At 43.0% G+C, this 24,653-nt stretch overlaps 1 protein-coding gene across 1 annotated transcript; it reads right to left on the bottom strand.

Moving 5' to 3' along the window:
• Window positions 1-444: 444 nt before the first annotated feature.
• On the bottom strand, window positions 445-23,422 carry SHISA2 (shisa family member 2). Its single transcript, XM_018566379.1, has 2 exons — window positions 23,110-23,422; window positions 445-1,093 (listed from the first exon to the last, which is right to left on the bottom strand). The coding sequence occupies exons 1-2, from the start codon at window positions 23,420-23,422 to the stop codon at window positions 531-533; spliced, it is 876 nt and encodes a 291-aa protein (XP_018421881.1). The 3' UTR covers window positions 445-530.
• Window positions 23,423-24,653: the final 1,231 nt, after the last annotated feature.

Below are 24,653 nucleotides of genomic sequence, written 5' to 3'. Positions count from 1 at the left end.
AATGAACACTATTTCACTGGGCCAGACCAAAAATGACTTCTTTGGTAAATCACATCCTTAACCTGCTTTTAGCTGATCCTGGATATCCAAGTCCAGCAAAGAGTGGCTTAAAGAGTGTCATTCACAAAGAAAAACACCTATGTGGGTAGTCTGAGATGAAAGCTACTTGTTTGACTTCCATGTTCCATATTACTCCCAGGACTATGTTATCAACATGTGTGGATGCTTCAATCAGAGGGTTCCCACATGGGTATCTTTATTTGTAAAAGATTCCCTTTAATGGCTCAGGCATGTTAATTAAAAATATACTCCCACTCCAACCCAGAAAAAAGGTCTATGCACATTCATAAAAACTTTTTGTTTGCTTTTTTTCGCCATGCATTTTCCAATAAAGCTATTTGAAGTCTTTCTTGTCGCTCCAACAGTCTCTGTGTCCCTGTAAAATGCACTGTTTCCTGTAGTTCTCTCTTGGCCTCCAAGAAGAGACCCCGATAAAGACAAGTCCTCATTTATAGTCCATTAAATAAGACTTAAACAGTCACTGCTGGGTACATCATATGTTCTGGATTGTTGTGGGGAGGGTATGGTGACTGCATTGGTCTGTAGCCACCCTGGAGTCCATGTCCATCCATAAATTGTGGCATGGGAGTCATGGGGACAGAGTCATGAGGTACAGCATAGCCAACAAACTGGGGGTGAAGGTATTGTCCTTGATGAGGGACAAGCTGTGTGGCTTGTTGACAGTTCATCACTGAGTAGTTGGTGGGCATATTTACATAGACGTTATTCATGGCTCCTTCTGGTAAGCAGCAGTTGGTCTGCGATCTAGTGGGAGGTGCCCTGGCACCAGAGTTGGCACTGGAACTAGAGCTGGTGGCTGTGCTGGACTGGCGGGAGGAAGAGCCATGTGAAGTGCTGGCACTGGAAATCATGGGGATTGTTTCCATGAGTCGGTTCCCCCCAGGTGCTCGGCTCTGCTGGGGCTCCTGTTTTGGTCGTAGACATCGGCAACAACACACGGCCACTAGAGACCCCAAAATGATGAAGGCGACAAAGACGGATCCGACTATTAGAAACGGTACGTAGATGGGCACTGCAAGAAAGAAAAAATTCCAGGGTTACTATTGTGAAATCACGTGGTTACATTTACCATTTAGCAGACAGATTTTAGAGTTCAACCATTTTAACGTTACTCAACCTTTCCTGATATGTTTGTTGCTGGTCAATGACTATTATGTTCCATATTACTTACAGGACTATGTCATTGATCAGCGGCACCGGAAAGGTTCAGATTCATTGCATCAAAGCTAGTACATGTGTGAATGTTTGATTTGTGACAGATTCCCTTTAATGGCTCAGACACTTTATTTAAAAATAAACTCCCACTCCAACCCAGAAGAAAAAAAGGTCTATGCACGTTCGTAAAACATTTGTGTTGCTTTGTTTTGCCATGCATTTTACAATAAAGCTATCTGAACGCTTTTTTGTCGCTCCAACAGTCTCTGTGTCCCTGTAAAATTGCACTTTTTCGTGTAGTTCTCTCTAAGGCTCCATTCACGCCTGAGCGGCTCACCGCGCGTATTCCGCTGTACGGATACGCGCGGAGCTGCTCCAAACACAAAAAACAATGCACTTCAATGTGCATCGTTCACACCATTGCACGAAACCGCACGGCCCCCAAAATAGAGCAAGTGCAATAATTTCGGCGCATTCCACACATTTGCGGCTATATAATAGCCACAAACGACCGCCATCCGCCCGGATTAAAAACCATTAGCATTTTCGTCCCAAATTGAAAACCGCGTGGGAACCGAAAACACTATGTGTGAATGCAGCCTTAGGCCCCTTTCACACGGGTGGTCCAATCTGGTCTGTCAGTTTTCAGGCAGATCTGATTAGAAGCCCAATGCTAGTCTATGGGCAGCCGGATCTAAAGGGATCTAAAGCCTCTCCGATGCTGTCTATCTCAGGTTCAATTGTCCCTGTGCAGACGTTGGACCGGCATGGTGGGTGTTGGTGGCTGGATCTCCCCTCTCGATCATTGAAACGGAAAGTGACAATGATTTTGTCACTAATGGTTTTAGGCTATCATTCTCCAGCTGCTGTAGTCGGAGTAAAAGCTGGATCATCAGCTTCATTGGGGTCCAGGGGTTTAATACAATGTATTTATTGTTGTGCATACTTTCTTTTCAAGGTGATAACCGCTCCCCTCATTTCGTGAATGGGGGTGGCAGTCACAAGGACAGAAAGTGGGGGATAATCTCCCCCGTGAAGTCAAAGACAAAGATAGAACCAGGACAGAAGTTACAACTGTTCCTCAACCAGCTCAACATTGAAAATGTAGAAAAACAGGCAGGCGTTAAGCTGGTGGGCTAATCCAACCTGTGATTTAGGACATGATCATGGCGTTGCATTGTGGCAGTGTGTTGGTGCTGTGTGGTCCCATTCATTTTTTTAGTCACTCCAACAGATATGCGTTGCAGCACACAACAACACATGCCAAAGCACTGGGCATTGCATTACCAAAAATGCAACAGGTATGGTTGTAGATCTGTTGTGTGTTTTGGGAGCATTAATGAAATGCATGTTAACAGACTGTAATGGATTGCCCTGGTGTGCATGGGCCTTTGCTATATTTCTCAGAGAAGCCAGTGGCCAAAATTTCTGGCCCCAATGCCCAAGGCACATGGGCCACACTGAAAGATATAATGCTCTACAGGGTTTTCAACGCACCATCATCCATCCAAACTGAAATATTGACTGTTTAGTTTATGAGCGTGGCATTGCTTATAATTTTTTTGTTGGCGTAGACAAGCAATGATAAACTCACTTTCGCTCAACTAATTGAGAAAGCTCCAATTGTAAATCCCAAAATGAAAACAACATGCCCAAATGGCGGCCATAATCTTAAGAGGGGATTGTGCGCACTGGACAGGTGGCATCTGCACTTACTGAAGCAATTTTTTCATTAGTAGACGGCAGTTCATGTGACACAGGAAAGGCAATGAATCGAATGACAGGAAAGGAATCTTAATGATAACAAGAATGTTTCCACTCCTATTTCAGTGTGTGAATGATACATGTGAAGTCCGGGCAGCCGGTACTGATGCTGTCCCATTGTACAGAGTCGGGATGGCTTAATACTGACTGACAGCAATGGGATTTATCCAGGGAAATCAGGCCTGAATGCCTTACTGCATATGGAATACAACACGCTATACTGATATACAATATCACATCCAATATCTGGAATCCCACTAATGCTTAATTTGGCCAGCATGCCTAATGCAAGGATTACATACAAGTAATCCCATTCTTTTTATTTCACTTTGTTTTATATGAATTACACACACACTTTAATGTATGTCTATGTTAATCTATTATATGTAATATGACAGCTGGCTGCATGTGGAAAGTCTTTTACAGAAGAACTGTCTGCGTGGCTTGTGACGACCAATCAGATATTCCCTTTCATTCTGGCTCTGACAGGCAACACCAGCAGTTCTTCTTTCATACACTTCTTTGTACAAGTCATATTGAGGGCCATTTACAAACCTGAAACTGGGCAGTTGTGTACCGATTAAAAATAGATAATTGATAATTTTCTTTATTATTTACCCAACAGTAATATTGTTTGTTTGTTATATACTGTATATTCTGCACAGTTAAATAATATATTGTATGTATTATATACACACAAATACAAAACAGAAACTGCCTCATTTTCAGCCTCTATAAGCCATATAGATGTAAAAATTACAGATCAGCAAATTATTAAAAATTATAATTAGCTATCTAACGTTTAGTGCAGAATGTGTAACACACAACTGCAAAGATATAACTCTCCTACTGGTAAATGTAAATATCTACTTTAATATTCGCAACATCATCCTTCAATGTCCATGAAATGTAATGTGTTCAATTAAAGGGTTATTAAATCCTCAGGTTTTTTGGCATATATCTAGTGCTAGCAAGCAGTAGATATATACAAAAAGTGTAAAAAAAAAAACTCGCTTTAAAAAGGGCTAATACTTACCTGTGTCTTCCCCGCGCTCTCCCGTCCGAAAATGTGAAGATCCTCGGGCGGCCGCAACGCATCTTGGGGCGGGCGCATGCGCAGTTCACATTTTCGGTCGGGACGCGAGGAGAGTCACAAGGTAAGTATATGGACAGCGTGCACCCGCATGCAGACACCGTGAGACAGGAAGTGCCAGCAAGCTCAGAGGAGTCAGCGCTGGATCGGAGAGCCGCCGCAGCGCTGGAGGGACAGATAAAAATGACAGGAAAGAGGAAGAAGATCGGATTAAGAAACATAATTTAAGGTAAGTGCTTTCATTAACATTGGGGGGGAGGGAAAAAGATTTTTGACTTTAATGTCACTTTAAGCTCTGTCAGAAGCTGCATGTATGAGCAAACCTTTTTAAAGACCGGTCTGCTTTGTCTGTATTTTCTTGTATACCGATTCCTGTCAATTATTAGTACTTATTTCAAAAATGAATATTTGTTCCGCAGAGTGATTGACGCCGCAGTATACCGCGAGCAGCTGCTCGCGGTATACTGAGACGCCGCAGCTGAAGCGGATCCCGACAGTTATGCCGGGATCCGCCCAGCTGCGTGACTGACAGCTGGCTCTGCCTATCTGAAGGCAGAGCCAGCTGTACCCGCCCCCTCTCCCGTCCGTTCCGCTAGTCAGCGCTGGCGGATCGGAGAGGGGGAATCCAGCCCCTCCCCTGTCACGGCAGAGAGCCGTGACAGGATCGAGAGGTGAGCGAACGCCGGTATGTGTTCGCTCACCTTCCGATCTACTGAGCTGACCTGTGACAGTCTCATTGTCACAGGTCGGCTAGAACTATGAGGTGAGTGAAAAGCACTCACCTCATAGTTCTCCTTTAAGAATGAAAGGAGAACTATGAGGTGAGTAAAAATTACTCATCCTCATAGTTCGAGCCGACGTGTGACAATGAAACTGTCACAGGTCGGCTCAGTAGATCGGGAAGTGAGCGAATATCCCTGCTCCCCCAGAAGTCAGCATTCACCACTTCTCCCTTACGCTCCGGCTTGTGGACTGTTCATTGGCTTGCTCATGTATAATGAAGGGCTAAGGGCCCTTAATTGTATGTGATGAAGCGGGCTTCCAACTGCTGAAGTGTAGGGAGAAGAGGCTTCACATGCTGGTCTTGGTCCACTGCAAGGGGAGTTTTATTTTTATTTTTTACATCCTGGATATACACTTTAACCTGACACTTCAGGTTGGATCGGGGGTAAAAGGTGACTCCAATACATTTCCCTGAAATGGTGACATTTCACTGTAATCCGGATTTTTACTGACATATCAAGGAAATTAAAATTCTCAATTTCCCTCATCCCTAAATCCCTAATTAAAACTATTAAGGCTTATTTATGTAATAGTTGCATTTGGCCCCCGATTAACCTTAAGGTACTTGGCTTAAAGCCTATCTCTGGGGAAAAAGAAACTCATGTTGCAATGGGGCTAGGGAGAAGAGGCTGCACATGCTGGTCTTGGTCCACTGCAAGGGGCGGTTTATTTTTATTTTTTTTATCCTGGATATACACTTTGACCTGACACTTCAGGTGGGATCGGGGGTAAAAGGTGACTGATCTTAACACTTTACATTCTGAGAAGCTGGGTGACAATGTGCGACCTCAGGCAAGTTAACAGGGAGGCAACTGTCCAATTTCAGTTGACCTCTTGTCCTCCAGCTTAAAGCCGAAGACTCATCGAAAGTAAAAAGCTAAGTAGTAGGACACATATTATAAACAGAACTAACCTGCATGAGTACAAAGATTAAAGACACAGTATTCATATTCTGGCATGAGCTCAAATTGACTCGTTCTCTTCAACACAGAACAATAACTAATTCCCAACCACATACACACTCACATATATGTAAATGATGAACAAAGGAGACCTTTGGGAGTTGGAAGATTTGACTGCCATACCCCATCTTTGGCCAGCTTACATTACTAGAGATAAACCATAAATAATGACTAGTTCCTGGGTATGTAGTTGACATTGCCTACCTTCTAATATGTTATTTATGGAGCACTACTGTGCAATTTACCTAGTCTTACAACAAAGATGAATGTGCCCTGTAAAACTAGGTTATTTGAGGGTTTTACAGATAACCACCTATTAGTGCCCGTGGAAATTAGAAGACCGTCCTGTTTGAAGCCAAAGATTCAGAAGAGTCAGCAGGAGGCTGACTGCACATAAAAAGGCCACTCTCATTACTATGATAATCCCCTGTGCTTCTCTATGTCTGCATCCCCCTTCATCACCTCTGAGGTTAGAGCAAAGAAAGAAACGTTCAAATTGCTGGCTGCCAGTCTGATAATTGCTGTGCTCTGCTGTGCTTTAAGGATAATGCTGTCAGGTTCCAAGCACTTTTATCAAACATTCCTTAAATTCTCCAATTTGTAGTGTTGAATTTTGGGAAAAAAAGAAATTATTCCGTGTACAGAATCCAGTACAGGCAGGGCTGGTACACATATTGGACCCCTCTGCTGATTAACCTTTTCACTGCTATTGAAGTACATCCAGACCTACCTATCACTCCTGAGATCAGATGGAAGGACACCTTTAGCACAAAGTATGTAGGCAGAGAACATACCCCTATAAGTTATACAGACCACACAACTGGTTTCCTTTATATTAGCATCTGAAAATAACAAATGTGATCATGTAGAGGTTGGATGAAAGTTTTGCGTCACAGGAGGACATAGTAAATGTCCTCTTGTGACCCTAAAGCGAACTGTGGCCAAAAAAGGTTGGGCAATAGTTCGCTTTTACATGTGCTCCTAACTTCCTCAAAAACAATGACATGACAACATGGGGGGGGGGGATTTATCAAACCCGGAGCAGACAGAATCTAAAGCAGTTGCCCATGGCAACCTATCAGCTTCTATCTTACATTTTCAAAGCTTAACTCATAAAGCTGATCCAAGTTTCATAAATCCCGTTCACAGTATCTTAGCTACTCTGAAATCCAAAGCAGTGTTGTCAGCCATGCCTACTGGACTACAAAACTCAATCTATGTCCCTGCCTTCTCTGTCTTACTCCATGTGTAGACATTCATTTATTCCCCAAGAACATACTGTGTCGGCTGAAGATATGGTCTATCAAAAACAATCCATCCATCCAAAAACAAAACAATGACCTGTAAGCACTGCTCAGGTATTCTGAATGCAGTTGGAGCCGCTGTCAGAACACAAAGGCACAGCGGGAGATTTGTCCATCCGCACTGTTAGCTTGGATGGAGCAATCAGATATTTTTACATCTATCCATGAGTACCCAGTTTTAGAGAGGATCTCCCTCATATTGAGAAGTTATTTTCCCACTTCCTTCCAACTGGCAGCAGTTGTAACCCTCCGGTAGGATATTCTCAATGTTTTAAAAAAATGTTTTAACTAAAATCTTATGGAGCCCTTTATATTGGGTGTGTTACAATATATTACCCTTCAGTTGAAGAGGTAGAGGAGGTAGGTAAAACTGTTTCAGTGATGTCATCAGATCCACTCTCAGACTACACATATGACGCCTGACCATTTCAAACTTAGACCATACCAGTTTTGCTTAGCCCCCAAACCCAGTTAGAAGAAGCAAACACAGAAATAGAAGCCTACATCTGAATGAATGACTGTCATTCTTATTAGCACAAAGGCTAGGAGGTCAGCAGGGACAACACCCAGCTCAAGTGCCATCTTGGACTAGGACAGACAGGAAATACATATTTACATTGCAAATGTTAGCTGCTGATCAATATGGTGAAAACATTGTTCTCCTTAGAGTCCCCAGAGGAATGAAACAGCCTGGTATAGGGAAGTGCGGACAAGTGTGAACACATGAAACACCTATCCTTGAACTCTTTATGTCCGGGCCACCATATGGCTCCTCTGTGGCAGCTGCTGGACTACCAAGCACACATATAATAGTGGCTGATATTTTTTTTATGCGTCACGTGGATGCAAAGATTTAAATGCTTATATAAAGTCCTGAAGCCCTTTCCCCGTGGTGTTGTGAATGGGGGTAGAAGTCGGCTCTCATTCCTGACCACAAATGGGAGGAATAATAGTTCACACAATAACTGGAAGATGAGCAGGCAATAGTCCTTAGGCACCTTTTGTACCCACCTATTGGTAAATGCCAACATTTGGGTTGTGTAGCGTAGTAGGTGATGCTTTTCCAAACTGACTAGCACTGGCTTATTAGGGGAAATAACAATCTTTAATAAAGTTACTCTGAACCGTCTGACTGATATTTCTCATTGGGCGCATTCTAAAAATTCGATTGTCACCTGACTTGGATGAGGTGACAGCCATGTCATGTCTGAGGTTACCTTTATGCCCTTATTTATGCTGAATTTTCATCAAGCTAAACAAATCCTCCTGTCTATGTTCATGTACTGACCATAAACAGATCAAAATGTGTCCTTTTCTTCCTGAATTGGCTGAAGTATGATCCGTTTGTGGGCCTGGCGGCACCAACCGGCTTGTTGTGGTTGCCAGGTGGAAAATTGTCAGCAATCAGCTGCAGTCACTGTTTGGATATTATATTTGGGTATAATATAATAGCCGACAGGGGAGGTTTGTCCATCCATTTTCTTTAGCATGGATGGAGGAATTAAGTGATTTGGGGAAATGGGCTAAGTGAGAAAAATCTTAAAGTGGCACTACATTCAGGAGTTAAATCTTAAAAATACATTAAAGTACCTTAACTATTAACAAACATGCATCTTATTTGTGTATCACTCGGCTGTGGATCCTCAAATCATCTATGAATTGGTGCTGACACTGTCCTTCCTTCTGGAGGGGGGCTATTTTTGTTCCCCATGGTCCCTGTGTGTGTTGTAAAGCATTCTGAGCCTGATGAAGGGGTACTGCTGAGACCCCGAAAGCAAAAAAGATTTGTCAATAAAGGACTTTTTGCTTCAAAACTTTTGGTGTGCTGGTGACAATCCTTTCTAGATCTGCATTGTTCACGGGGCCGTCCGTGGTCACTACAAGCACCCACCTGCTTGGCAGGTTTACTATTATTCCGGTAAGGAGTGCAGCTGGTTCTTTACTACATGTTGTAAAGCAGCCACCGTTCCAAGCTCCCTCCTGTGATGGACTACAATCTTAATACAAATCAGTGAACTAAACATGAGAATGTAGTCCATCACAGGAGAGGTGGCTACTTTACAACACACACAGGGACCATGGGGAACAAAAGTAGCCACCCTCCAGAAGGAAGGACAGTGTCAGCAGAGGTGACTTGACAATCTACAGCTGAGTGATACACTCAACACTATACTGAAGACGTAGTGTCCAGTATAGACCCCCCCACCCCCAAGACTCCATTAGTGCCATCTTGTATTGGCTTCACTGGAGTAAACCAGTACTGAGAAAAGTATGTAGGTTGCCTCTGCTGACCTCCTTATGAAAATGCTAATTTTCCTGCCACTCTTCCTGCCTTTAATACTTTCTGAATCACTGACCAGAAGAAAGATGCAGCCAGTGAAGTAAGAAGAAGAAACAAAATCCAGATCAGCGAGTCAACAAATTGAAACATTTGGATCAACATAACAGCTAGCATTTTCAAAAGAAGACCTTCACTATGGCAGACTATGTATTTTCTCATGGTAGTTTCCTTTTATAACAAAAGAAAACTAAAGCACTGAATCATGCAAGACTTTATCAAGAGAAAAGTCATCAATTCTCTTTATCACTTAGGCTATTGATTCACTAGTTCAACACATTACAGTTGCCAGGCTACCAAATATCCGTCTTCTATAGGAAATCCCATGATTTCATCAAACTTCTGGCGTGGTTCCGCAGAGTCTGTCGTCTGAGACAGATAAGACACCCATGGTGCTTTATTTTATTTCCCTGACAGCAGCTAATGAGTCCTCTACTGTGGTGTCCCAATGTTTTCCACGGATTTATCAAGACCAGTGCTAATGACATAACTTGCACCTCTCACAAAGCAGTTTACTGGTCTTTCACAGTCGCGCAACTTGATGAAACCAAATATATTAAAGCTGGCTGTACTTTAATTGTTTTCTTGTTCAGTCCAACAAAAAATGTTCGATTCCCCTCGAAATCCTGAAATCTCTCTGCCAGTTATTGTAGTATGACGGCAGCAACTATGCCATGGCCAGAACACCTGAACAGTGACTACAGCTGATTGGTTGCTGATAGGGCCACGCACTGCTTGAGGTTATGCCTAAATCTGAACAGTGTATGGCCAGCCTAAAGGTAGATATAAACTTAGCTGAATTACATTTATGTTCATGTTTATCATAAGCAACTGGCATGTTTTTTATTAAACTACCTTAAACTTTTTTTTCTTCCCTTGTTGAATCTTAGTGAACTCATACGGCCTTTTTTGCTGCCCATTCCTATTTACATGCAGACTCCAGGGATGGCTGCATGACATTACTCAGGGTGGGTCTCCAGATGGTGACAACAGTGGACCATGCCTACATAATGTGTGTCACTTGTAGTTTGTTTGGCAGGGTTACAACACAGAAGCATAGATGGGAGATCAGGACTGTGCTGTCACCCTATAACAGGAAGTGACTGAAAAAGGACTTTAATGGCGGGATTTACAGGTATTATTTAAATGAAAGCTGTATATTTCAAAGTAAAATGACTTTCGAAATGACATGAACATGTTATAGCTTATATTAGATTTTAGTACAGAAAATACCTGTTGAAATGCAGTTTCCTTGTCACTACCTGTGAACTGAACTGAAAGTACAAAGTTATCTTCCTTCTGTAAACTACTAATCTTCCTTTTGGGGATGAAGACAAGAAAACATGTTTGTAGTCCAGTCTGGGTAACAATCATTGCTCCTTTCATAGATACAGTACAGTAAGTGAGCATACGCAGAAACGCACATTTTGTGCCTTGGTATACTGCGGACCCTTATTGGTACCATGGCAAAGGATGAGTATTACAGCCCACCACAACACAAGGTATTTCACCACTGTGTGTTGCATCATGCTGAGTTACAAAAATAGTATATGCACCTTTTTTTCTGTGCGTTACAAAACCATTCAAATCAATAAGCTGCCTTTATGCAATGCAGGTTAGCACACAGAATAACGTAAACCCAATCAGAAGGCTGAAAGGGTAAAAAAGGGAATTTCTCTTTATTACAGTGTTTATAAAATTGTATTGATGGCTGTTTAATAAAAACCCCTTCTATAAACTGGTGCCTTTGCCAAAATATTATTTTTGCTTTTTAAAAATCAAAGCTTTTCTTTTAGGCAAATATTATGTTCACACATTAGGTATCTAAGTTATGGTAGCTTAGTGGTTAGCACTGTGGCCTTGCCACTCCTGGGTTCATTTCCCAGCAGGGCTCTACCCACATGGGCTTTGCGTGTTGTTGTTTTTTGTGTGGATTTCCTCCCACAGCCCAAAAGCTACATACATTTTACAGTAAAAAAGCTTTGCCAAAATGTATTTGTTAGTGTTATAAATGCAAATCAACCACATGACATCCATTTGATAAAATTATGGAAACAGTTATGATGTACAGTAGTAAGAATTCAATGCAATATATTTAAACCTATAAAAGATGATTTAGACCTGGTTCACACCTAGGCGATTGTGGTTGTTGAGCTGTTTTGCGCGTTTTTGCTTTTAAAAACCGTGCGGTTCTCAATGTATATGGGTGTCTATGGGACCAAAACAGCACGGCATCTGCCTGAAAATAACTCCTGCGTCTTTTTGCGCGATAGGCGACATTGCACGTGCGACGCAATGCTAAGGTGTGAACTATTGCCAATGACTTCTATGGGTTCTTGTGTGTGTTTTGCGCGTTATCGCGCGACTGAATCCGCGCAATAAAACGCCTAGGTGTGAACCAGGTCTAAAGAGCATTTGCTAGGAATTCACTGCTTTACTGAAGCAGTCATATCCCATAAGGCAGAGAATAAAGCAGTCATATCCTACAGGGCAGAGAATAAAGCAGTCATATCCTATAGGGCAGAGAATAAAGCAGTTGTATCCTATAGGGCAGAGAATAAAGCAGTCATATCCTATAGAGCAGAGAATAAAGCAGTTGTATCCTATAGGGCAGAGAATAAAGCAGTCGTTTCCTATAGGGCAGATAATAAAGCAGTCATATCCTATAGGGCAGAGAATAAAGCAGTCATATCCCATAAGGCAGAGAATAAAGCAGTCATATCCTATAGGGCAGAGAATAAAGCAGTCACATACTATAGCTGCATGCTTAAATGTGAGCGTAGCCTGGTGATTTACAGGCTCTTGAGAAAGAATACACCGCCAGTGACAGTAGCAGAACTCCCCTATGACCACCCACAAAGTGTCACACCTCCCTGTACCCAGCCATAGTGAGAATTTTGGCAGGTTAGGTTTTTACAATTTAAAAAATGAAGCTATGGACTAAGTTTAGGGAGAAGGAGGATCGGGTCCATTGTAAGCTAGGTCCTGAAGTCGAGCTGACAGTCACGCCTCTCTGCAGGGACATGATCGACGGTATGTGTTCGCTCACTTCCCGATCTATTGAGTGAAAATCACTCACCTCATAGTTCTCCTTTAATGAGCGGAAGCTCAAAATTGCCCGTAGCCTTTCTATGGGGACAGACAGAGTTTCCTGTCACCTTGGAAGTGAGAGAGAAGCTTGCAAAGGCCTGCTACCCAGACACATCTAAAAGGTAAGCTATAGTTTTGTAGAAAATGTTTTAGGTATGTTGTGTGAATTGGAACACATAACAAACATATACTGTAGTGGAGGGTTTCTCAAATCTGACCACAAAAAGTGGAAATGCACTTTAATTTATTTGCAAGTTATACTACGACTTCAGGTTAGATTTGAACATTTCCCCTGAGGCAGAGGCAGGATGGTGGACGAGACACCAAATAAAAAGAAGCAAGCATAGCCTTATACAAATGAGCAGAAATCTAAAGTAAAGAGTGATTTTGGAAGGTATATGAAAGGGTGATTACAGAAATTGGGGCGTGCACACCTAATCCCCGTGGTCTGAACCTTATTTGTAATAAAGTTTAAATGTCAAAGCCTCGTTCAGTGTTCAGCCCCCCCCTGATTTTTATAGCACAGTATTTTGGCAGGTTTTCCATCTAATAACACCACAAATCATTCCTTGGGGCTCTTATAAGATCAATACAACAGGTTTACTTTAGATTGTGTGCTTGATACAGCTGGAAGGTAATTGGGGGATCTGATGGAAATACTCAGTTATTGGGAGAAGGGAAAGTTGGGTCCCGCTATGTCACTGGATGTGACTTGGACGGGGTTGCAGACACTCGTTCTGAACTATTTGCTTTGGGAAAGGTGTTAGGAGCATGTTGTTTTGGAACTTATTCCTGGCTGGATGTCCTCAGCATAGAACACAACAGTCGGGGCGTCTGCTCTGGCAGTAAATAGGTGTGATTTATTCCTACTGCACGGAAGGCTATGCCAAAAAATGTCGGCTCATTGCTGTAATATCACTAGCCAGTTCAGCATGCTCCTCTGATTATGGAATGAGCTGATCTCTTGTGAGTTATTAATATTTCAGTAGCTGTGAGGTGAGACAAGAATCCTGCTGATTGTTATCTGTTAACCCATCACAGCTTGGAGTGACTGTACAGTAATATAGAGTACGGTAGTCACCATGGTGTAGGATAGTTAAGCAGCTACAAGTGGATATTGTAGCATAAAGTGCCATGTGTTTAGTGTTCATTTAAGATCACACTAGCAACGCACATGAATGTGCAGACAATTGCCCGCTTTTGGATGCGTTCAGAAAATGCCATGTGTCGCACTTGTGGTGGCACCCAAAACACGGCAAGCAAGATGCATGTGTCTTGCCAATGCAAAAACGTCTCACCAACGGGCAAAAACATATTATCTAAAAACATACAAAGTTTGCAGCTCAAACAGCTTCATGAGGTTCTTTGACGCATTTGAAATAAATGGGCTGCCCTATGCGGGTGCAAGACATGCGTGTCAAATGTGAACAGGGCCTTAACCTGTTTGGCTATTCGGTCTTAGTGAAGGGGTCTTTCATTATAATCCAGTTGCTGACATTTCCTATCAGCTTTAAGATTTCAACATAATTGTAAAAGGTATTTTTAACATTTTCAAATTGCAACTAAAATAATACACCACACCTTGTCACACCTTGTCTGATGGAGGCTACAACTGGCAGTTTCAGCACACATTGCGAGACATGCTCTTACATACCTTCCAGCTTTCACACTGTTTCACACTTTTACACCACTCCAACTTTCTGACATGAGACAGAGGAACACCTTTTAGTACAAAGTACATAGGAAAAGTACACACCCCCTGCCATGCCCCATGTCACATTGCTCAGAAAAAAAATGAATATTCAAACAGTGACTTTTACCTTTATTTCACAACTAATTTCCCTTCATACTGGCTGACCCAGAAGGTCCACCTAGTACAGGCTGTCTGCAGAAAACTAAAGGAGGAGGGCGGAGACAAGACCAGTCACCCTGCACACAAAAAAGAGAGCAGCAGTGACCGGTCTTTATTACAGGAAGTTCCTGCACTGAGGCAAAGTTCCACAGTGATCTGGAAGAAATAAACAATGCACACCAAGATTTATGTAAGAAAAGGCATGACTCTTGTATTCATACAATACTTGCTCATCCTGGAGTTCAGCTTTAAATATTACATTTGTATGGAGGTCTACATCAGACCAAAAATGGGACAACTGAGGTGGAAAGTTGGACAGAGGATTTGGTTTCTAAAGACGGACAGTCCCTCTACATAAGGGGCACATGGAAGCTATACTGTTGTCACCATCACAAAGTGGCTGAAAGAGACTGCAGAGGATCAGCAGCACTGAGCTGATGTTGATCGGACATGTCTAATCCCCACTAATAATTATATATCTGAAACTGTCCTCCTGTCTGGAGTTGGGCTTTAAAACATGGTTAGAGTTTGATCATATATATGTGTACACACACACACAGCTATATTAGTTCATTACACATGCAATGCTGATTAAACCAATATTAAACTCTCAAGCTTTTTTCAATATTAAATGCAGATCAAACAAATAGACATTGCCCAGCAAAGGATTTCTTTAACTTTTGCCCAAACACTTAAGGTTATAATGTTTCTGAACAGCTCCAACTCTCTCAGCTCGGCTTCCCTGAACTTCCTGTCCAGTACAAGATTACAGGGGACAGAGCAGTCTCCAGCAGTTGTCCATCTACAAGCTTGGAGAAGGGAGGAGGGGGGAGTGTCTTGCCTTGCTGTGTCTGTGTGTTAGTGGAGACACACACAGCTTACTAACACACACAAGAGTGACTCCATAGCACCCTGCAAGGGGAAGGAACCGCCCTACAACAAGATATCAGGGCCAGTGCTCAGGGGAGCAGCTGATTCTGCAGGAAGCTAAAACTATTAAACATCAAGGAGCAGCATCCATTGTGAGAGATTTCATCAGCATTTGAAATAGCTTAAAAACCTTTTAACTTTAATAATGCTGTGATATGACTGTAATTAAGGGACCCCGCCACATAAATATGGTATTTTGGTAACTATAAATGGTACATCTGCGTAATAACACTATTCCGTTTTTTCATCTCTATAGGATGGGGAAAGCTATAGGACTGCCAGGGCTGCTTTCATAAGTCACCTCTTGTTCACATGGAATAAATCCTTCATCTTAAAAGAAAAAAAAAAAGGTTTCCTGTCATTGCTCCAGCACCCCGGGGAGTGTTGAATTTGATTCTGACACCTGCCACTGTCACTTCTGCTGATCGGCTTGGTCTGCATGTATATGTGACAAAGTATAAATAAAGTTTTATTAAATGAAAAGAGGAATGTATATATTTAATACTGTCATTACAGTTATCAGAATCCAAGAATTTACGTGATAGTAGTCCTTTCATTGTTCCTCTTCTCAGTGCAGGCCTGGGGGAGTGTGGTATGATCGAAAACAAGAATCCCCAGAGTGCTTAAAGTGAACCTGTCACCAGAGAAATATGAGTGCTGACATGAGTTTATGTGCTACTATCCTCATCCTGATTTCACTGCCGGAGCCTGTACTGTAGCTATAGAGCGCTGAATTAGAGAACCATGCAAAGCACAGGGGGCTGGAAAATGTGTAGCGTGCAGAAGATGGTCTGCACAGAAAGATTATGGTGGGAAGTGGTATAGATACGGTATGTGCAGACAGTAAGGCTAGTCAGATATGTTCAGCCCATGGCTGTCAGAATACCCAAACAGTGTGTCAGGAACCGGATCTGAATCCAGGGCCTCTGCTGTAGCTGGCAGTGGTTCTACCTGCTGAGCCATCTTAGAACCTTGGATAGTTCCTTGCCTGATCAGGCGCATCCCGAGGCTGGGTGACACCCGGAGCGGTAACTGAGTGTCACCCCACCGAGACGTCACTGCGCATGACGTTACCACGTGCGTGCGCGATGAAGTCATCGCGCACGCGCGGCAGTATTCTGATAACTGCCAGCGGCCATCTTGGTGATGGACGTCGGTAGAGAGAGGAGGGGACAGTCACCCGGCGGGATAAGGTATGCCGCCGGGTCCCCTCCTTTCTCCTGATACTGTCGGCCGTTCGGTCCATGACCGAGCGCACGACTTTTCAGAGGGGGGTGACACCAAAATGACTGTGAGTCATTTTGGTGTCACCCCTCCAATGGTGTCACCCGGGTGCGGGCCGCACCCCCCTTGTGACGCCACTGTGCCTGATCTCCTGTGTAATCCTCAGTTAAATTTAGTTTCTGCTGAACTCTGAACTCCTTGCTCCTCCCTTGAACTTCCTATTTAAGCCATGACTCTGCACTTCCTCTTTGCCAGATTATTGTGCTCCTGCCATTATCTTGCTTCCTGCTCCCTCTGTGCTACAAACTGCTCATACTGCTACCCGTGTACCGACCCTTGGCTGCTGATTCACCGACCACTCTCACCATCTTCTGCTACATACCTGATATCTTTGGCCCCTGACCTCAGCTTGTTTGCTGACTACACTTCTGCCTGCTCCTATACTACTACCATCTGCTTGTGTACCAAACCCGGCCTGTTATACAACGAACTGTCTGCTGCTTCAGCTACTGGACTCTGAGCCTGATCCCAGATCGTGGCACAGTGATTGCTTCTGATGGGCTGCAGTCACTATCCTGCTGACAATTTTCTGCCCGGCTCCTTCGATTTTCAGCTTGTAGTTTGCCAAGTCAGGGGGTGCAGAAAGGGTCACCCACAGATCGAATTCAGGCTAATTCTACAGGAATCAGCCAAATTCGATCCATAAATGGGTAACGTTAGGGGAGAACTGCTGGAGAACATAGTGTGGACAGCAAGGGAAGAGCTGCCAGAGAATGACTGTTCTAGATGTGTGGGCACAGCTGACTGGACATTGTGTGTGCTGGAAACCTGTTAGAGTAAGAGACTGACTGAGGGACACTTTTTTTTTAAAGTTCATTAACATACAAGGTCTTTAACCCTCTGTTAGGACAGACATGGTGCTCGTCTAGTGTACATGTAATAATGAAATCTGCCACCATAGTACAGACAGGGTTAATTATGTGAAGAAAAACCAAAATCCCAGACAGTGAAAACTAAGCAGGACTTTTCAGTCCTGGAGTTTCCAGAAACATCATCAAAAAAAGTAAGCTGCAATTTTTCAATATTTTGTTTAGCTTATGCTATGTGAATGGGAACATGTAGCAAATATAAAATAGGTGTTGTCCCAATTTGGCTGCATAAGAGGAGGTACAAGTCACTAGTCCGTTGTAATCTAAATCAGATAAATACAGATATTCAGTATATCTGTCCCAGTAGAATTGCAAAAAGAAGTAACTGCAATGAGATGAGCCCTAGCATAGGGAATATTTTTTTAAAATGGCCGCAAAGGTGACGCTACACTGGAATAATCATTTTGGGGGGTTCTCTAGATGGTGCCTTCTGGGGAATGCAGAGAGAGTAGTGGCGTGGTATTCTCATAGTAATGTATTGGCATTGAGTGGCAAGCAGCTGGCAAGTCTCATGTTGAGGCAGGCCACGCACCCAAACTGGATTTACCTGCCTACTATGACTTTCTCAAGGAGGTGTAGCTTGTCATACGTGATGTCAGGGCCCTCCTCCAACTAATTCTGCCAACTGATTTTTGGTCATGTGGGTTTCATACCCGTTCTACAGACTACAGTAAAGCTTTTAAGCCTATATATTGCCTACTTACAGATATTAGAAAAACAATTGAGAACGTAGATGCCAATGCTTTTCAAAAGGTGTTATGCTTTTTTTTTTTTGCTAATACACTGCCTGGCCAAAAAAAGTCACTCTAATAATTAGTTGGCCCGACTTTAGCTTAGATTACGGCATGCATTTGCCGTGGCTTCATTTCAATAAGCTCATGCAATGTCACAACATTTATTTCCATCCAGAGTTGCACTAATGTTTCACCAAGATCTTGTAGTGATGATGGGAGAGTCAGACCACTGTGTAAAGTCTTCTCCAGCGCATCCCAAAGATTCTCAATGGGGTTATGGGCTGGACCACTCCTTCACAATCCTGACATTGTCATCTTGGAATATGCCCATTGTGCCATCAGGGAAGAAAAAATCCATTGATGGAAAAACCTGGTCAGTCAGCATATTCAGGTAGGCAGCTGATTTTCGGGGGACACAACCTTGCCAAACCTAGATCTGACCAACTGAAGCAACCCCAGATCAAAACACTTATCCAATACAAGGCTCTGAACTCTTTGCTTAGCTAAATCCAACTGGTGACTTTTTCTTTGGCCAGACAGTGTCATTTTCAATAGACCTCCATATAATAAATACAACATCCCACACATTTGAGGTATATTTATAAACAATTTCCAGATATTATTCAACCTCGAAAGAAAATATACTAACATTCATTTTCCTTTCATTCACACAGAATGAATGTTCATGTAATCCTGCATTGTTTACAAATACACCCCATACTATGTTCACCAATTCTTATAGTACACTTCTCAGAGACCAATGATGACTCTGAAGCAATTTCAGCTCATTACCAAATAGTGAATTTTGCAAACCCCAAAATTGCACATTACATCATTACATCTAAAAAATTGTGTGGGACCCCAAATGTTCAAGTCTGTAATCGCCCTCCCATTAGAAGAACTTATTCAAGTCAGATTTAGAGCTCACTCATACCTTAAAGTGCAACTGAAGCCAAAACGTTTGTTTTAGTTCTGTATAGAGTGGAGAGGAATTAGAGCACCGGTCAGGTTTTTATTGCTGCCTGCGTCCCCGTCAGGGAGATTCACCCTCTCTATTTGTCCTGGTGACTTATCACTAAAAGTGAAAGAATATCCCAAATTTTGGATTGTCATCAGAAGAAGAATAGATAGGAAATCTTCCAATGAGGACACCCATTCTGGTGAATCTTGTGACCACCAGGGACTTTCCTCTGTTTGGGGGAGGGGGGATTTCCTCTCACTTCCTGTTGTGGCTCTACATGACAATACACTCTAAAGTAATGTGATTTCCCATGACTGATGAGGATGAGACCACACACTGGCATTGTACAGCACCAAAAATGCAGCAGCATCCAAATGTTTCCAGTACAGAAAAAGAAGACAATATATTTAAAAGGATTCTCTACTTTTCAGTACCCTAAAATACAAAGTCCTACAACAGCAATATGAACCACTCAGCTCATTGTCTTTCAAGGACTTGTCTACTTTTAACAAAAAATCAGACCCCCAATTCTGGATTTACCTGCAGCAACATAAAGGGGTCTCTCTCCTCATACGTTTCCTACTCTACTGTTACTTGCATTGACAGAGTTGAAAATGAGAAACAATTGAGATTGCTTTGTTACTGTGAGCAGTGCTACTGCAGATGGAACTGGATTGTCATGGAATCCCAACAAGTTGCACTTTCAGATTTTAAAGTTGGACCTCTTATTTCCAGTCTATGGGAGGGTCATAAGCTGAGTTGACGTTGACGTTTATTAAAAAAAAAAAAGTGGACAAGCCCTTTAGATATGACAGTAATTAATTTTTTTAAGGCTAATGTAATTCGACGGTGGTTTTAGAGCAGAGAAGGTTTAACGTCTCTGCTCTAAAACAAAAAAATAAAAAGTTTTGGCTTTACATACACTGGGACATAGGCAATTCATTTCTGTTTTTCATATACGATTATGTGATTATTATTATTTTTTATGTTTTACACATATGACTATGTGATTATAATTATTGCTTATGTTTTACATATAGCATTATATTATTATTATAATTTTTTTATGTTTTACATATACGTTCAACATAATTACATATTCGAGGGTAGAGGCGATTAGTTTTTATGTTTTACAGCGTGCTTCAGTTAAAATGATGTGCCCCAAGGTATATATGTTCAACACTTCCCGTTCAACCGGGGTACATAATACTCTATCATAAAACACTAATGGAAAGCTTAACTTGTGGGCTGTGTACACCTGGCTGTAAAATCAGACTCTACATCCACATTATCTCCAGCAATAACAGAGGAGATACCAACAACTGATGTCTTTATTTAGAAGTCCTCTTATATACTGACTGGTACAAGCAAGGTCCTGCTGTGCTGGTTTACTAGCAATCTGTCAAACAAAATATGGCTTGATAGTGCAGAGAACACTAAGGGTGTTACACTCTGACTGCACAATCTTTTAGATTTATACTCAGTGATATAAGGACCTACCTAATATACCCAATCAATTTGTATCCAATCAGGCAGGCCCTTGCACTACATAGCTCTTGGAAGATCTAAAGGATATCGTACAAACACATTGTGATCTTAGGGGAACTTTCTGCCAAGTCTGTCTAGAAAATTGCCGTTAATGAATAATGAATTCAGCCCCGACGCAGCCAGGGCTAGTGATCTAGCTTTACATTGGCTAAAAATTATTTAAGAAACTCAAGCCAGAAATGAGCGCAAAAACACTTGAAATGCCCAAACAAACATTCAGCAAAAAGCCTGAAAAACGTCTGTCCACCGACCCCCTGAGCATGATGGATGGCCACCCAGCCAGAAAAAGAAACATTGTAACTGCCTAATAAAGTCTGTCCTTACCACTGCAACAAAGTTACCAGAATGTCCCAGCATAACAGACCTACTGATCTGAAGGCTCCACACAGTAATGTCTGCTCTGGTGATTATAGAATAGAACATTTTAAACGACACAGATTACAATCTGTACAATCTCCTTTACATCTACCAACGTGCAAAGCACAGGTTATAATCTGAGTGTACAATCTCTTTTAGATCTACCAACGTGGTGCAAGCCACAGGTTATAATCTGAGTGTACAATCTCCTTTAGATCTACCAATGTGGTGCAAGGCACAGGTTATAATCTGAGTGTACAATCTCTTTTAGATCTACCAACGTGGTGCAAGCCACAGGTTATAATCTGACTGTACAATCTCCATGACATCTACCAACGTGGTGCAAGCCACAGGTTATAATCTGACTGTACAATCTCCATGACATCTACCAACGTGGTGCAAGCCACAGGTTATAATCTGACTGTACAATCTCCATGACATCTACCAACGTGGTGCAAGCCACAGGTTATAATCTGACTGTACAATCTCCATGACATCTACCAACGTGGTGCAAGGCACAGGTTACAATCTGACTGTACAATCTCCTTTACATCTACCAATGTGGTGCAAAGCACAGGTTATAATCTGAGTGTACAATCTCTTTTAGATCTACCAACGTCGTGCAAAGCACAGGTTATAATCTGACTGTACAATCTCTTTTAGATCTACCAATGTGGTGCACGGCACAGGTTACAATCTGGCTGTACAATCTCCTTCAGATCTACCAACGTGGTGCAAGGCACAGGTTACAATCTGAGTGTACAATCTCCTTCACATCTACCAACGTGGTGCAAGGCACAGGTTATAATCTGAGTGTACAATCTCCTTCACATCTACCAATGTGGTGCAAAGCACAGGTTATAATCTGAGTGTACAATCTCTTTTAGATCTACCAATGAGGTACAAGGCACAGGTTACAATCTGGCTGTACAATCTCCTTTAGATCTACCAACGTGGTGCAAGGCACAGGTTACAATCTGGCTGTGCAATCTCCTTTAGATCTACCAACGTGGTGCAAGGCACAGGTTACAATCTGCCTGTACAATCTCCTTTAGATCTACCAACGTGGTGCAAGGCACAGGTTACAATCTGGCTGTGCAATCTCCTTTAGATCTACCAACGTGGTGCAAGGCACAGGTTACAATCTGCCTGTAAAATCTCCTTTAAATCTACCAACGTGGTGCAAGGCACAGGTTACAATCTGAGTGTACAATCTCTTTTAGATCTACCAACGTGGTGCACGGCACAGGTTACAATCTGGCTGTACAATCTCTTTTAGATCTACCAATGTGGCGCAAGGCACAGGTTACAATCTAACTGTATACAATCTCTTTTAGATCCAGAAACATGGTGCAAGGTACAGGTTATAATCTGACTCTATAATCTCCTTTAGATCTACCAATGTGGTGCAAGGTACAGGTTACAATCTGATCTGACGGTACAAAGCGTCTGTCTGATTGGATACTCTTTGATTGGATGGTTTAGGTTTTCATATTACATAGTGTTGGTAAATCTAAAGTTGATTGCATAAAGATTGTATGGCATGGCTGGACAAATCCTAAGATCCAGGTCGCCAATGCTCCTTAAAATTTACAGCTGGCGCCTAACTTTGGAGATTTTGCCCACTTGTCAATGGTGCTAGCTCCTGGATTGGACAGACTTTGTCCACCCAGGTTGTACAGTCAGATTGTAATGTGTATTGTGACTCTTGGACATTACAATAGAGTGACACGGGGGATGATTCATAAAGAACATAGCTGCTCCCAGTGACCAATCAGAATTTTTCTTTCATTTCTCCCTAAAATGAAAACTGAATTCTGATTGGTGGCTACTGGCAACATCTGCAAGCTGTGTTCTGAAGATTCTTTCCCAGTTGTAATGACCCATTCTCCATTGATCTTCTGCCCAGACACTGCTAAACATCTTCTCCTTCCATGCCATCGGAAGCCCTCCTGCCCTGGTAAGTCAGTGCCACCCGCTCCCCCATGGCACAGCTGTGCCTACCTGCTGCCGAGTCCGGGCTCTCCTTATCCGACCTGCCGTTGTCTGGCGCCCCCTGCTGCCTGTCGTTATTACACACACCCTGATCCAGCCGGGCTTCAGCGCTGGAGCAGCAGTAGCGCAGCACGCAGGTCCCGCAGCAGATAGTGGCATCCTCTCCATCGAACCTTTCCGGACACTGGACGCCTTCCCTCCACACATCCTGAGCGTCCGTCCATCCATGGCAGTACTCCCCGCTCCCCCGGGCAGCTGCCAGCACCGCCATCAGGAAGGAAGCTGCAGCCAGCAGTGCCAAGGGGGAGCCCTCTACCCACATGACTGGCACCAGATCCCGATCACTGATCGCCTATTGCACGCAAGCCTTGCAGACTCCTAGTTCACTTCTTCTGCTGATGCTGAGTGGACAGGAGTAGTAGAGGTAGTTGCAGTAGTAGGAGTAGTAGTAGTTAGATGCCAGTAATCCTGCAAGTAAAGAGTTTTTCCTGGAGGAAGCAGATCAGCTGCTGTCTTTAGGATCCAGTGCCCAGAGTCTATACCTTGTGCCTACCCAGTGCCAACCATGCAGCAGAGGTCTAGACCGGGCACAGAGACCTCAGAGCCGGCTGAGCAGTAGGGCGCACATGGTGTCCTGCCCGGGGATAGAGGCTCCGGTAACTCCACGTCTCTGCCAGCATGTCTTCATAGGGCACAAGCCATCCACAGGACTAGGCGGCGCAGAGAGCCCACAGCGCAGGCTGCCAGTTGTCAGCAGGAGAGCAAGTGGCCAGCTAGAGGGAAGGCAGAGCAGATGAGTAACTGAGAGATCCCTGTCATTCCCTGCACCTCCCCACTGCTCCCTCCAGCTCCACACTCCTCTTATAGCCAATCACAGAGCCCAGGACACGCATGTGCACTCTACACCCTGACCTAAGGGGATCACTGACCCTGATCAGGGAGGGGGGCACTCCATGGACCACTTGCTCTTCCACTGCCAGCACTCTTCTAGGTTCCTATCCTGTGACACTACAAGTCGCAGAAAGCTGCAGTCACTTTGCATTGACTGTGTCCTTGAAGAGCTGTACTTTTTGCAAATAGACTTTGACTTCCCAGGAGCTTCTGTACAGAATTGTAACCATGTATCCACCAAGAAGGAAATAAAACGTTTTGGTGATGAATTCGTTTTTTGTTTCTTCCTTGTTCAGTTACAGGACATAGACCAGGAGGGGAAGGTTTAGTTTTTTTTATCCTACAGAAGAATTTAACTTTTTGAAGGGCTCATTCATACCAGTTGCAGTGCGTTCCACCCCGATTCTGGCCAGAACGCACTGCATCGCACTGTGGCCGGCTCACTTTTTTTGTGGGGCAGGAGGGAGTGTGGCGAGCCATTGAAGTGAATGGCTATATGAAAGGTGTTATAGCACTCTAAACCTTTCAGCCAAACTTTACATTATGACATTTGTTATTTTAAAAAACCACTGTAAGCCCCCCATGCACAACTGAGCATTTTGCTGCGCATATCCTCAAAGTGAGACAATGCTCAACATGAAGAAAGAAGTGATAGAGTTGTT

Source organism: Nanorana parkeri, unplaced genomic scaffold (genome assembly GCF_000935625.1).
Source record: "Nanorana parkeri isolate BGI_ZX_2015 unplaced genomic scaffold, ASM93562v1 scaffold945, whole genome shotgun sequence".
Taxonomy (NCBI): domain Eukaryota; kingdom Metazoa; phylum Chordata; class Amphibia; order Anura; family Dicroglossidae; genus Nanorana; species Nanorana parkeri.
This window is presented reverse-complemented; position numbering and strand designations above follow the sequence as displayed.

Bases quoted from the DNA above. Each gene is read 5' to 3' on its own strand.
- SHISA2 (XM_018566379.1), bottom strand. From the start codon at position 23,422: ATGTGGGTAGAGGGCTCCCCCTTGGCACTGCTGGCTGCAGCTTCCTTC. The intron at 1,094-23,109 runs GTAGGCACAGCT...TCTTTCTTGCAG, and splicing joins GAGCCCGGACTCGGCAGCAG to TGCCCATCTACGTACCGTTT.